General features: G+C 47.3%; 1 protein-coding gene across 1 annotated transcript in view; it reads left to right on the forward strand.

Moving 5' to 3' along the window:
- Positions 1 to 12,848, forward strand: part of LOC119414824 (cytochrome P450 7B1) — a 14,693-nt gene extending 1,845 nt beyond the window's left edge. The window contains 5 exon segments of the mRNA XM_037681946.1: positions 1,466 to 1,602; positions 2,721 to 3,311; positions 3,752 to 3,962; positions 4,137 to 4,356; positions 12,077 to 12,848. Coding sequence (XP_037537874.1) covers positions 1,466 to 1,602; positions 2,721 to 3,311; positions 3,752 to 3,962; positions 4,137 to 4,356; positions 12,077 to 12,370 — 1,453 coding nt within the window. The 3' untranslated portion in view covers positions 12,371 to 12,848.
- The last annotated feature ends 2,330 nt before the right edge of the window (positions 12,849 to 15,178 follow it).

Raw genomic sequence — 15,178 nt, forward strand, 5'->3', positions numbered from 1 at the left:
TGATGTTGATGGTTGTTTTGATGTGAGTCATGACCAGTTTTTCGAAGCATTTAGCGACTATCGGGGTGAGGGCCACTGGCCGATAGTCATTCAGACCAGTCACTGTAGAGCTTTTTGGTTTTTTCCAGAAATATGCAGACCGAGTAATGTTATTGACATGAGATTCAAAAGATAAAGTGCTATGGAGGATGACACCCAGACTCTTAGCTGTAGGGGAGGGAGAAACTGTGGAATCATCAACTTTAATTGTGAACATATTACATTTGGATAAGGTAGACTTGATGCCAACAAGGAGAAGTTCTGTTTCCTTGGAGTTCAGTTTAAGAATGTTTTGACTAAACCATAATTTAATTTCACAGAGACAGTTCAAAAGGAAGAATGGTGGAAGGGTGGTGTTGGGCTTGGTGGAGAAGTAGAGCTGGGTGTCATACCATACCATCCCATACCATTTTATTTATAGAGCACTTAAAACAGCGACAAGGCCAACCAAAGTGCTGTACAGAGGGCGAAACATCACTATAAAAAAGAAACTGTCCAGATGACCTGACTGAGAATGATTGGATTTGGTACCTGGATGATTGAGCATGAACTTTGTTACTCACATACTTATAAATATTTTTTCTTTTAAATAATCTGTTTATGCCCCTTCATATTTATAACCTGTTCATAGTCTGTACACTCATAACCTGTATATATTTATACTTGTAGTTAAAGCATATTCAAAACTACTTACTGTATAATATATAAAACTTATATTTTTGCTAAGCACTTCTGGATGGATGCAAACTGCATTTCGTTGCTCTGTACTTGTGACGTGCAGCGACAATAAAGCAATAAAGCAATAAAGTTGAGTTCTATTCTAAATATTTTAACCCTATCCTCTATACATTGGTTGCATTAATGGGATAATAACGCGTTATTTCCAGCACTAATTATATTAAATCATACATAATAACCCACAAAATATTAATAATAATATGAATAATTTACAAAGTATAAAAATGTAAGTATTTAAACTGTAGACGTGATAATTGGATTTTAGATCATGTACGTCCCCTCACACCTGCTGCTGGTCCCGGCACAAATAAAACTGGTCTGAGGTGCAGCAAAGGTTGGAGACCCCCGATCAAAGTGCAAACCATAAAATGAAGGTGTGGATCACCGTGGCAACCAATGACTCAGCAGGTTCTGGGTTTTTTATATTACCCAGCATGCTCTTTTTCTGTTTCCATCATGGCGCCCCCATAGATTGCTCATGTGGTCTCTAATTGGACCTTTGATGCAGGAAGATTCAGTCAGAGGGTCAACAGAAAACAGGAAGTGGACAGACCCTAGAGCTTCAAAATAAAGCTCTCAGATACTCTTATTTTGTAACAGATATTTACAGAGGAAGTCCTGAATTTGTGATGAACGCTGATGGGTGTTGCTCAAGGTTCTGGTTCTGAAGGTTTTCTGGTGTTTGCAGGCGGTACGGAGAGCCTCCTCTGGTCAAAGGATGGATTCCTTTCCTTGGGAAGGCTCTGGAGTTTGGAAAAGATACACACAAGTTTCTGAAGGAACATCAGCGGAAGTACGGAGACGTGTTTACGGTTCTGATAGCAGGTTGGTTCTGAAACATCTGTCCTGTTAGAACTGTGAAGAAGTTCTGTTCAAACCAACAATCAGAATGACAAAAAACAACAACACAAACACAATGGTTAGGTTAGGATTATTTGTCATATGCCGATCAACACAAGGTCAGCACAAGGTCAACGATGCAATGAAATGCTGAGGGTGAGAAGAACCGTCTCGACTCGCCAAAAAACAACAAGAACTACCAAAGCATGCACCAAAAATACTAAAACAAGATGCCACAAGTGAAAAAGAAATGCATCTACAGCAGAATGGTCCTATTGACAGAGTGGTTCTTTTAGCTGCATGGTTCTGTTCTGGTTCTGTGTGGCAGACAATGACTCTCAGGTTCTGCCATCAGAAGTGTTGAACCCAATGTGCAGGAGGACGACAGGAGGCTCGAGGAACAATCTAACACATTTATTTTACAAAAACAAAGCAAAAGCTGACAGGGCAGCGTACGCACAAGATGAACAGGACACAGGACGGAAGGCAGAACACACCATGAGGACAATCCTGAGACAAAGACAAGACACCAGGGAATTGAATAAATACACAACACTGATTGGGACAACAACAGACACCTCGTGATTAACATAAGACACAGGTGAGACAGGGTCTGAACACAAGGAGGGAAAACACTGAGCTGAACTGGAAACATGAAACAGACAGACAGGACAAAACCCCAGAAACCTACAGACTCCTTAAATCATATCAGACAGACAGAGCTTAGATATGGACTCAAGTTTGGCCTTCGGGCCATGAGGTGTCTCTGCAGGACATCCCACGAACCTTTAAGATGTCCTTTGGGCCATGAGCCATCATTGTAGAACATCCCGTGGTCCTATAAGGCGTCCTTTGGGCTGGGAGGTGTCTCTGCAGGACATCCCATGGACCTTTAAGGCGTCCTTTGGGCCATGAGGTGTCTCTGTGAGACGTCTCATCGACCTTTAAGGCATCCTTTAGGCCATGAGACATCTCTGCAGGATATCCCATGGACATTTAAGACATTCATCCTTCGACACAGGATGGTAAATGTCCCACACATATAAAGTACATGGTCCTGGCTCTGAGTGTCCTAATGAGACCGCGTCTTCTCTGTCCTGCAGGTAAATATATGACCTTCATCATGGACCCGTTACTCTACCCGAGCGTCATCAAACATGGCCGACAGCTGGACTTCCATGAGTTTGCTGAAAGGGTGGCCCCCCTGACCTTTGGGTATCCGAAAATGGAGACCTTCCCCGGTCTGCAAGACCAGATCAGGCGGGCCTACCAGCTCCTGCAGGGTGACAGCCTGACAGCCCTGACAAACAGCATGATGGGTAACCTGATGCTGCTGTTCCGCCAGGACCACCTGGATCAAGGCTCCAGCTGGAGAAGCAGCAACATGTACCAGTTTTGCTCCCTGGTCATGTTTGAGGCCAGCTTCCTCACCATCTACGGTCAACCGGAGACCACCCGCCGCCATCCCATGATGCACCAGTTGTGGTATGACTTTGTGAAGTTTGACAACATGTTCCCTTACCTCATGGCTGAGGTCCCCATCTGGCTGCTGGGACGAACCAAGACCGTCCGCCAGAAGCTGGTCAGCCACTTGTTGCCTCAACAGCTGTCCCGGTGGTCCAACACGTGCCAGTTCATCCAGACACGATCTGACTTGTTGGACCAATACAAGATGAGGGACGTGGACAAAGCAGGTAGACCAGTCCTCTCCAGGTCTTCTGGTTTAACACAGGTTAGAGGTCCAGGAAAGCCGGATCTGTCAGTGGGGTTTTAGAATAACATTGGTTCCTTATGGAACCACAGATGGTTCAGTAAGGTAGACTGAGTCCAGGACAGTTCTGGTCTCAGACTGCCTGATTTGTAGCAAAAAACAGTTAATTTTTTTTATTTTACATTTGATTGAGGAACATCTTCAGTTTCAGGTCCACAGTAATGATCTAAATGTTGTCAGGTCCAAAATGTTGATATTCAGACTTTGGACTGAGTCAATAGGACTCAACAGAACCTCCAACTCTATAAGTTTGGAGTTTGACTGAAGGTTTCTGCATTAACTGTTTTTCTGAGGTCTTGAAACAGTAGAAACGGTTTGATGTAGGTGAGATTCTGCTGACCCTGGGCTTTTCTCAACTCTCAGCTCATCACTTCACCATCATGTGGGCATCTGTGGGCAACACACTTCCTGCCACCTTCTGGGCCACCTATGACCTGGTGGCCCACCCAGAAGCCCTGCAAGTGGTCCGTCAGGAGATCTTGGACACCCTGAGGTCCAGCGGTGAGGAGTTCAGCCCCAGTAGAGATGTGATGCTTAGCAAAGAGCAGCTGGACAAGCTGGTCTTCCTGGGTACGTTCTGATTCGCAGGTATATTTTAACTTGGAAGAAAAAAAATTTATAAATCTGTATGCCTCTTTTATGACTGTCTATTATTGTTGTTGTTGTCCACTGTTGTCATCACTCTTTGTTAAAAAAAATCAGGTCTCTTGTAAATGAGTCCCCGAGGCTCAATGAGATTAACCTGTAGAAATAAAGGTTGAATGAGTAACGGATTCTCTCCGTCATCAGAGAGCTCCATCAGTGAGAGCCTTCGGCTGTCCTCGGCCTCCATGAACATCCGGGTGGCTCAGGAGGACTTCAGTCTGCGGCTGGATGCCGAGCGCTCAGTAGCTGTCAGGAAAGGAGATGTCATTGCTCTGTACCCTCAGAGTATGCACCTGGACCCCGAGATCTACGAGGACCCACAGGTACTGAAGACAGGCTGCAGAACCTCAGTGTCTTTGTTTGCTGAATGAAAGTATTTTGTATCCATCCATCCATCCATTTTCTTCTGCTTATCCGGGGTCGGGTCGCAAGGGTAACAGCTTAAGTAGGGAGGCCCAGACTTCCCTCTCCCCAGCCACTTGGTCCAGCTCCTCCAGGGGAATCCCAAGGTGTTCCTAGGCCAGCTGAGAAACATAGTCCCTCCAGCATGTCCTGGGTCTTCCCCTGGGTTTTCTCCCTGTGGGGTATGCCCGGAACACCTCACCAGGGAGACATCCAGGAGGCATCCTAACCAGATGCTCGAGCCACCTCAACTGGCTCCTATCGACGTGGAGAAGCAGCGGCTCTACTCTGAGTTCCTCCTGGATGACCGAGCTTCTCACCTTATCTCTAAGGAAGAGCCCAGGCACCCTGTGGAGAAAACACATTTTGGCTGCCTGTATCTGTGATCTCATTCTTTCGGTCACAACCCAAAGCTCATGACCATAGATGAGGGTGGGAACGTAGATCGGCCTGTAAATTGAGAGCTTCGTCTTTTGACTCAGCTCTCTCTTCACCACGACAGACCAGTACAGTGCCCGCTTCACTGCAGACGCAGCACCTATCTGCCTATTGATTTCTTGCTCCTTTTTCCTCTCTTTCGTGAACAAGACCCCGAGATACTTGAACTCCTCTACTTGGGGCAGAACCTCCTTCCCGACCTAGAGAGGGCACTCTACACTTCTTGGCTCAAGACCATGTCCTCAGATTTGGAGGCACTGATCCTCATCCTGGTTGCTTCACACTCGGCTGCAAACCGCTCCAGTGAAAACTGTAGATCACGACCTGTTGAAGCCAGTAGGACCACATCATCTGCAAAAAACAGAGACGCGATCCTAAGGCCACCAAAATGGATCCCCTCAACACCTTGGCTGCACCTAGAAATTCCATCCATCCATCCATCCATTATCTTTACCTGCTTATTCCATTTTGGGTCACGGGGGTCGCTGGTGCCCATGTCCAGCAATCACTGTGTGAGGGGCGGGGGACACCCTGGACGGGTCTCCAGTCCATCACAGGGCCACAAAGAGACAAACGAGACAAACAACCATTCACTCTCTCATTCACACCTAGGGACAATTTAGAGTTACCAATCAGCCTAACATGCATGTTTTTGGTCTGTGGGAGGAAACCGGAGCACCCGGAGAAAACCCACGCAGCACGGAGAGAACATGCAAACTCCACCCAGAAAGGCCCCTGGACCGGGGGTTGAACCAGGGACCTGCTTGCTGAGAGACAGCAGCTCTACCAGTTGTGCCACTGTGCTGCCTCACCTAGAAATTATGTCCATAAAAGTTATGAACAGAATTGGTGACAAAGGGCAACCTTGGCGGAGTCCAACTCTCACTGGGAACGAGCCCGACTTACTGCCGGCGATGTGAACCAAGCTCTGACACCGGTCATACAGGGACCTAACAGCCTGTACCCCAAGGGCCTGTAAGGGCCTGGTACCCCATACTCCCAGAATACTCCCAACAGGTTTCCCAGAGGGACGTGGTCTCCAAGTCCACAAAGTGCATGTAGACTGGTTGGGCAAACTCATATGCACCCTCCAGGACCCTGCTGAGGGTGTAGAGCTGGTCCAGTGTTACACGACCAGAACTTAAACCGCACTGCTCCTCCTGAATCCAATGTTGTTTTTTTGTTTTTTGAACATCCAGAGGACCAGACATTTTAGATTTTTCTACCTGGATTATTGAGCATGCATCAGAATACTTCCATTTTAGACCTATTTCTAACAAATATGCCTCACAAATTCCCTGGTACCGGTGTATTTGCAGATATTTTGAGTGATAATTGTGTGACAGCGACTCTCAGAGATATTAAACTTCCACCTTCTAAGCCCAAATTAATTCTAAAAAGGGATTTGAAATATTTTCGTGAACAATCATTCATGTAGGAATTATCTCAATTTGACGGACATCGTATTCTATTAATTGGTGACGTGAACTCTGCTTGGAACTATTTTCATAATAGTTTCATTTATTTCCTGAACATACATGCTCCTTTTCTTCAGTTCAGAATAAAAGGACGAGACAGCCCCTGGTTGACTCCAGAGCTAGCTGACCTCCTGCACAGGAGAGATCATCTTTGGGCTGCAGCGAGAAAATCTGACTCAGACACTGATTGGTTGAGTTTTCGACAGATGAGGAATAAATGCACAACTGCTGTCAAAGCAGCAAAACACAACTATTTCTTATCTCAGACCTCCAAAAATCTAAATGACCCTAACAGATTCTGGAAAACCATCAAATCTCTCTCAGGCAGCCCCCAATCATCTGACCTCCCATCACAACTTCTCGTTAACTCTGTTCCTGTGTCAAATAAGCACGAGATCCTGAACTGTTTCAACAAAAAAGGTTGAATCATGTCATCTGGACTTCGTTTTTTTTGTTAAAAAGAAACGTTTCGCCCCTCATCCAAGAGGCTTCGTCAGTCTGAGGCCTAGCCATCTGGTATTACCCAGAAGCCACCCTGACTCTTGTGTTTCAAGCCTGCCTCAGATACCCCTGAAGTCTGGCCTTTTCACTAATGGTTTCAAAAACACAAAGTTTGTTTTCTCAGTCATCTAGGTATATAACAACAAAAAAGGTTGAATCATGTCATCTGGACTTCGTAAGGGTGGCTTCTGGGTAATACCAGATGGCTAGGCCTCAGACTGACGAAGCCTCTTGGATGAGGGGCGAAACGTTTCTTTTTAACAAAAAAAACGAAGTCCAGATGACATGATTCAACCTTTTTTGTTGTTATATACCTGGATGACTGAGAAAACAAACTTTGTGTGTTTCAACAAACATTTTGTTGCTTCTGGTTCTTTATTTGACACAGTTACTAATGGAAGATCAGCCACTTCACTTAATAACCAAACTTCTACAAATCAAATCCCTCCTACAAGTCAATCCTCAGTTAATCACACCTTCTCTTTTTCTCCATTCTCAGTCAGTGAGGTCAATAAACTGTTAAAAGATCTTGATCCTAAAAAATCTGCAGGTCCAGATGAACTTCCACCTTATTTCTTAAGGCTGGCTGCTCATATCATCACAGTCCCTGTGACCCACATCTTCAATCTCTCCATGAGACAAAACTCCATCCAGACACTTGAAAACAGCCTTTGTTCTTCTTTGCTGAAGGGAGGTGACCCCACCTCACTGAACAACTATGGACCAATCTCTAAACTCTGCATTTTAGCCAAGGTTCTAGAAAAACTGATAAACTCTCAAATCAAAAATGACCTGGACTCATTTAACATCTTACCTCCACATCAATCTGGTTTCAGGAAACAACACAGCACAACCACTGCTTCACTGAAGGTTCTTAATGATGTTGTTGAAGCACTGGATGCTAAGGATTATTGTGCTGCACTTTTCTTAGACCTGTCTAAAGATTCTGACACTGTGGATCAGAACATCTTGTGTCACAAGCTCTCAGTGTAGGGTTTCTGGGGTTTTGTCATACATGTTGTGTTTTTCCTCATGTTTGCCTGTCACCCCTCACCATTTCTCCTCCTGTGTTCCAACACTGTCGCACCTGTGTCTGATCCTAATCACCACTGGTGCCTTTCATTTCACCTTGTTCAGCCCCTTGGTGTCTTGTCAGTGTCTCTGGATTGTCCTTGTCCTAAGGCTTCATGATCCGTTCTCCCTCGTGTCATCCCTTAAAGTAAGTTAGCTGCCCTGACAGCATTTTGTTTAGTTTATTTATAATAAACATTTTACTTATTTTTATCGGAGTCTCATCGTCTTCCTGCGTGTGGGTTCCTACGCATTTTGGTCAGATCATGATAGAATCCAGAGACCAAAGAGAACTCGGCAGGAAGATCATTCTTTTCGAGTTCCTGGCCCGCGAGGCAGAGAAGACTGCTCTGCATGAGGAGGAAGAGAGGAAAAAGACTTTGTACCAAGGTACGCGCCTGGCTTTTAAAACTGGGTCTTTTGACTCACCACCTCGCCTTTCTTCACCTCCTCACAGAGCGGCAGCTCCTCGCAACCCACCTCCTCCCCAACCACCACATGCTTTCTCGGAGCAGTCTTCAAAGGGAGGGGGCAACCCGCTCTGACTCACCGCATGAGGAATGGGTGGCAGAACCGAGCCAGGTCCACCGAACCCCAGCACGTCTTTTCTAAGACGCAGCCAAGTCCTCGCCCGTGCATTTCCCTTCATGGGGGGAGGACACCGCACACCCCTGCGCACCCGTCGCTGGGGGCGGGAGGACGCTGCACGCCCCTGCACACCTGCTGCTGGCGGGGAGGAACCCTGCAGCCCCAGCGATTTCTGGGAGAAGATAATCACTGTGGAGGACATCATCTCCAGGTACACCGGGGCTGACAATAATAACAACAACTCACCAAAGATGTGGCAGCAGTTCCAGCAGGCGTGGATGGAGAGGTGCGTGCTGCGCTCGCTTCTGCTGGCTGCTGCTCAGCCTGGTTCTCTTCCCATCTCACCTCCAGCTAATCTCTCTCCCTCACCATCAGCTGCACCCGGTCCGGGTCCCACGCCAGCTGCTCCTGCCTGGCTTTCCACGCCAGCAGTACCAGCCCTGGACTCGCTGGTCTCCACTCCAGCCTCCTCCTCGCTGGGTCCCAGCACTGGTCTCGCTGAGTTCCGCCTCAGCATCTGCAATGCTGGGTCCCATAACATCACCAAGGCTGGGTCCTACGCCAAGGCTGGGTTCTGCACCAGCTCCTGCCTCGCTGGTTCCATGCCAGCACCAAGACTGGTTCCCGTGCCAGCACCAGAGGCCCTCGCTCCTCCAGAGGTCTTCGCTCCCGAGGCCCTTGCTCCTCCAGAGGTCTTTGCTCCTGAGGCCCTCACTCCTCCAGAGGTCTTGGCTCCAGATGTCTTCGCTCCAGAGGCCCTCGCTCCTCCAGAGGTCTTTGCTCCCAAGGTCCTGGATCTCCCTGAGGTCTTTGCTCCAGAGGTCTTCATTCCAGAGGTCTTCGCTCCAGAGGCCCTTGCTCCTCCAGAGGTCTTCGCTCCAGAGGTCTTCGCTCCAGAGGCCCTTGCTCCTCCAGAGGTCTTCGCTCCAGAGGCCCTTGCTCCTCCAGAGGTCTTTGCTCCAGAGGTCTTTGCTCCAGAGGCCCTTGCTCCTCCGGAGGTCTTTGCTCCCAAGGCCCTGGATCCCCCTGAGGTCTTCGCTCCAGAGGCCCTCGTTCTCTCTGAGGTCTTCGCTCCCACTGAGATTTTCGCTCCAGAGACCCTCATCCCTCTGAGGTCCTCGCTGCAGAGGCTATCGCTGCTGCTGTGGTCCCGGCTCCAGAGGCCCTCGCTCCTCCAGAGGTCTTTGCTCCCAAAGCCCTGTATCTCCCTGAGGTCTTCGCTCCAGAGGTCTTCGCTCCAGAGGCCCTTGCTCCTCCAGAGGTCTTCGCTCCAGAGGCCCTTGCTCCTCCAGAGGTCTTTGCTTCCAAGGCCCTGGATCCCCCTGAGGTCTTCGCTCCCGAGGCCCTCGTTCTCCCTGAGGTCTTTGCTCCCGCTGAGGTTTTTGCTCCAGAGAACCTCGTCCCTCCTGAGGTTTTTGCTCCAGAGACCCTCGTCCCTCCTGAGGTTTTTGCTCCAGAGACCCTCGTCCCTCCTGAGGTTTTCGCTCCAGAGACCCTCGTCCCTCCTGAGGTTTACGCTCCAGAGACCCTCGTCCCTCCTGAGGTTTTTGCTCCAGAGACCCTCGTCCCTCCTGAGGTCCTCGCTGCAGAGGCTATCGCTACTGCTATGGTCCCGGCTCCAGAGGCCCTCGCTCTTCCTGGGGTCCTCGCTTCACCCCAGCCGAAGAAGCCAAGCCCGAGTCAACTGCAGAAGAAGCTGAGCCAGTACTTGTAGCTGGAGACCACTTCCACCACATATCTTCTTGGGGGGTGGGAGGTTGCTTCTTCTGAAGTCCACAACCATCTCCTTCATCTTCTTCACACTGAAGTGAAGGTTGTTCTTCCTGCACCAACTCTCCAGGTGTTCCACCTCTTGCATGTAGCTGGATTCATCATGGTTTGTGATGCATCCCACCACCACTGTATCATCTGCAAACTTTACAATGTGACAGTCTGGATGGGTAGCTGCACAGTCATACGTGAGCAGAGTAAACAGAAGGGGGCTCAACACACAGCCCTGAGGAGAGCCAGTGCTGAGGATTATGGTGGAACAGGAGAAGTTGTGGTTCCTCACTGACTGTGGTTTGTTTGTTAAGAAGTCAGGACCCAGTTGCAAATGGAGGGGCTTAGTCCTGGTGTTTGTAGTTTGTCCATCAGGGTTAGGGGGATCATGGTGTTGAAGGCGGACATGAAGTTGTAGCGATAACGAAGGATTTGAGATGGAGGAAGAAGGGTGACGCTTTCTCTACTCCCCTTGATTACATTTGTTTTTATTTATTAGCTCTCGTTAAAGTGGGACGCCAGCTGGTCAGTTTACTGACCAACAACAACTTAATTAATATGTTCACCTTTTAATAATCAGAATCAGTCACTGAAGTAGAATCCGTTAATTACAGGGAGTTCTATTCATTCAACCTTTAATTCTACAGGTTAATCCCATTGAGCCTCGAGGACTCATTTACAAGAGAGACCTGATTTCAAAAGATTGATGACAACAATGGACAATCATAAAAGAGGCATACAGTTTTTTGGGTTTTTTTACAAATAAGATGCAAAATAAGTAACAAAAAACAGCTAGATTCTAAGACAAATGTAGAAAACTAAAAACAGGAACATGTCTGCACTGGTCCCTGCCAGGAGTCCAACAGATTCTTAAAGCCACTTAGAGAGGTCAAAGGTCGAGAGCTTCAGATCTTTTTACAAGATATTCCAGGAAACAGGAGCAGAGTAGGAGAAGGTCCTTTTGTCTAGTTCAGTCCTCACTGAGGGAACACTGCAGGTAATGATGTCCTGAGAGCGCACGCTGTAGCTGCACTCACACAGAGACATGTAGGAGGAGATGTATGAAGGCAGCAGACCAGGAAGTGGTTTAAAGATGAGTGTAGAACCACTAGACTGAGGAACTGCTTCTACCATAAGGCTGTCAGACTCATGAATCCCTAAACAGAAAATTGCTGTAATGCCACTTTAATTGGTACTTGGTTACTTTAATATGCGACTTACCTGTGCTGCTGATTTTCCATCCTGCTGATCTCATGCTGTTGATGATCTCATGCTGCTGTATTCATTCATACCCATGTGCTCACCACAGACTCATGTTTGGGCTCCTGTTGTTACTCTGTATTGTTTTACATTATTGGTGTTTAGTGTTACCCCTTTGTTTAGTTTAGTTTGCATGCCAATCCACTAGGGGGCCCTGTCATGCCAGTAGCGCATGGGAATGGGGTTTACACTCTTCTTCTGTGGTGTCAGTGTTGTTGAGCTGTGATGAGCATGGTGGAATAAAGTTCTATTGGATCCAAAAGGAAAAGTTATTTTTATTGACTAACATTTAGCGTATATCTTGGATCTTGTAGCGTACCGTTTGGCGTTCATTTAGTGTACAGTATATCTTAGATCCTTTTATGCTGTTTCTTCTTACACTTTGTATTTTGCTATTTTTGGGTGTAACTGGGACCCTGTGTACATAATTTTGTTCCATCTCATGTACCACATGTGGTGGAATCAACAATAACGTTAACTTGAACTTGAACTTGGACAATCCAGTCCAGATTAAACCTGATCCTGGATCCTTTTGTCCCCTCAGGTGTTCCGGTTTGACCGCTTTGTGCAGGATGGCAACCAGAAGACAGACTTCCAGAAAGATGGACAGAAGCTGAAGTACTTCCTGATGCCATTCGGTTCCGGCTCCTCCAAGTGTCCAGGCCGGTACTTCGCCATCAACGAGATCAAACAGTTTGTGTGTCTCGTGTTGCTCTACTTCGACCTGCAGCTGGAGGACGGGCAGAACCGGCCCCTGCTAGACTCGTCCCGAGCCGGACTGGGAATCCTGCAGCCGTCCTCGGACGTTTGTTTCCGCTACAGGCTGCGAGCCGAGTAACTCGGAGCGGATGTTTTCAGGAGCTTCTTTAGCTCTGCTTGACCCTTCTCTGCTTCAGGTGTTGAACCAGTCATCTCTTCTGCTGCTGCTCTTAGAGAGAAGTCCTCTTCAGAGACCTGCTGGGTTTCACTTTCACTAAACCGTACTTCAGGAACACTGAGCCGATGAAAACTAAACAGGATGTGCTTTCAGGTTCTGCAGGTTGGTGTCTTACTGAGGGTCTGGTTGTGTTTCAAGGGGTCTCTGTCTCTTGACGTCTCTGTGTCTCAGCATCTCTTTTCCTTGGCACCTGTTTCTCGGCGTCTCCATTTCTCTGCGTCTCGGTGTCTTTACGTCTTTGCATCTCTGTGTTTTGCCATGTCTTGTATCTCGGCGTCTCTTTGTCCCTTGTGTCTCGGCACCAGTCTATCTTTTCTGTCTCGGCATCTGTTTGTCTCTTGTGTCTCAGAGGACATCTCTGTGTCTCTGTATCTTGTGTCTTGGCGTCTCTTGTGTCTCCATCTTGGTGTCTCATCCCAGTGGTGAACAGGAGGACTTTATTCTGAGTCTTTTCCTTCTTTCGACTGCTCCCTTCTTCAGGGGTCGCCACAATGGACTCACTCTCACGAAGACTTGGTGATTGTTTTTACGCTGAATGTTCTTCCTGAGCAGCCCCAGACCATCGAGCTACCACAGCCTCTGTGTGGAGCAGAGAGCTGCATGTAAGACGCCCAGGGGAGCAGGTGGTGGGGGTCAAGTACCTTGCTCAAGGGCCCAGGGTGGGACGAATGAGGGTGGAGACAGTTGTGGGTGCTTTACCTTTCCCTTCCCCTCACTTCCCTGCTTCACTGGGAGTCGAACCGGCAACCTTCCGATCACAGGTCCACCTTCTCTTACCTCTGCACCACCACTCCCCGTACAGACTGTATTCTGAGTCTCTGCTGTAAAAATCCAACTTTTATACAGCTTTAATCGATTTTAGTTTGTGATTAAAAATGCAGCAGCTGCTCTGTCCGGCTGATCTTCAGGAAACATAGGAGCTTTACCGGAAAACAACCGGGAGTTTGAAGTTTTCTTGAGGAACAACATCAGGTTCTTTAGATGTTCTGTGCAAGTTCCACCTTGTGTTCAAACTCTGCAAACATCCTGAAACTCAAAGAAAAACAGCTAAACTTTTCATTGTTTTTAAAATAATAAAAATATTAAAACCAATTTTATAAACTGACTTTTTGTATGATTTTTTAAAACCAAATTCTGCTTTCAGGTTTTATCTTGATACCAACCTTACTTCCTGCCTGTCTCTGAGTCAGAGTGTTGTGGCCTCCATCTTCCAGAGCTCCGCTGCTGCCCCGTCCCAAAGACCTCTGCAGCATCCTGCCTTGACGACTTTCAGCCCATAGCATCACATCTGTGTGGAACACTGAAATGTTCAAAACTAGACAAATTAAACATTATGAAATTAGTATTATGGAAATTTTTATTCTTTTATTTCATAATTGTATTTTCCATGATTGCTTATTTCATAATGAGACTTTTCAGCAGAATGATGTCGGCTGTCAGTCATGGTCAGAGAGTTGTTGGACCTTCACGCTCATTGGCTGATTCTTCACATCCAGTAGTTTTCCTGCTCACTGGTACAGCGAGCCACTGAAGATAGCAACGACTTCAAATCAAGTCAGGCTGCGTTCACACCAGCCCTGTTTAGTTGTTTTAATCCAACTCCAGCTCGTTTTACTAGAAAGTCCAGTTCGTTTAGGGAGGTGTGAACGCACCATCGAACTCTGTCACGGAACAAAAAGGTGAACTCTGGCCCGGGCTAAAACCTAGGTCTGGGTCCGGTAGAAGAGAACAGCACGGTTCCAGTACAGTGTGAATGTAAACAGACCAGCTCAAATGTAACAAAAGCTCATGAATATTGGTCCAGAACCGAACCGAGTCTACCGGACTATCAGCTGTGAAAACGACCTCAAAGTTTCTTTGTCGTTCGCACCACGTGGTGGAACGAAACTGTACTCATGGTCCCAGTTACATCCAACAAAAGTAATAATTTTAAAGAAAAATGGTAATAAGATTAAGATATGAACTAAGAATACACTAAACACTCGTATAAAAACAATACGCCGAACATTCATTCAACCTTTATTTCTACAGGTTAATCTCATTGAGCCTCGAGGACTCTTTTACAAGAGAGACCTGGTTTAACAAAGAAAGATGACATGAAATATATATATAAATAAAATACATATATGATACACAGGTCCACCTCACTGACCCCGGTGAACATCCAGGGTGTGGACATCGAGATCATGGACTCTTACAAGTACCTGGGTGTTCACCTGAACAATAAACTGGACTGGTCTCACAACACTGATGCACTTCACAGGAAGGGTCAGAGCAGACTCTACCTGCTGAGGAGACTGAGGTCTTTTGGAGTGCAGGTCCTGAAGACCTTCTTTGACTCAGTAGTGGCATCAGCCATCTTCTATGGTGTTGTGTGTTGGAGCAGCAGCTTATCATCAGCTGAGAAGAAGAAGCTAGATAAGATCATCAAGAAGACCAGCTCGGTGCTTGGACGCCCCTCAACCCAGGTCAGGTGGTGGGAGACAGAAGGACTCCAGTTAAAATAACATCATTGCTGGACAACGTCTCCACCCCATGAAGCTGCTGCTGAACTGGAGAGCTCGTTCAGTGACAGGTTCCTGCTCCTAAATGCACAAAGGAGCGTCACCGCAGGTCCTTCCTCCAGCAGGTCCTTCCTCCAGCAGGTCCTTCCTCCAGCAGATCCTTCCTCCAGCAGGTCCTTCCTCCAGCAGGTCCTTCCTCCAGCAG

The sequence above is a fragment of the Nematolebias whitei genome, chromosome 9, assembly GCF_014905685.2.
Source record: "Nematolebias whitei isolate Nwh7 chromosome 9, NemWhi1, whole genome shotgun sequence".
NCBI classification, from domain to species: domain Eukaryota; kingdom Metazoa; phylum Chordata; class Actinopteri; order Cyprinodontiformes; family Rivulidae; genus Nematolebias; species Nematolebias whitei.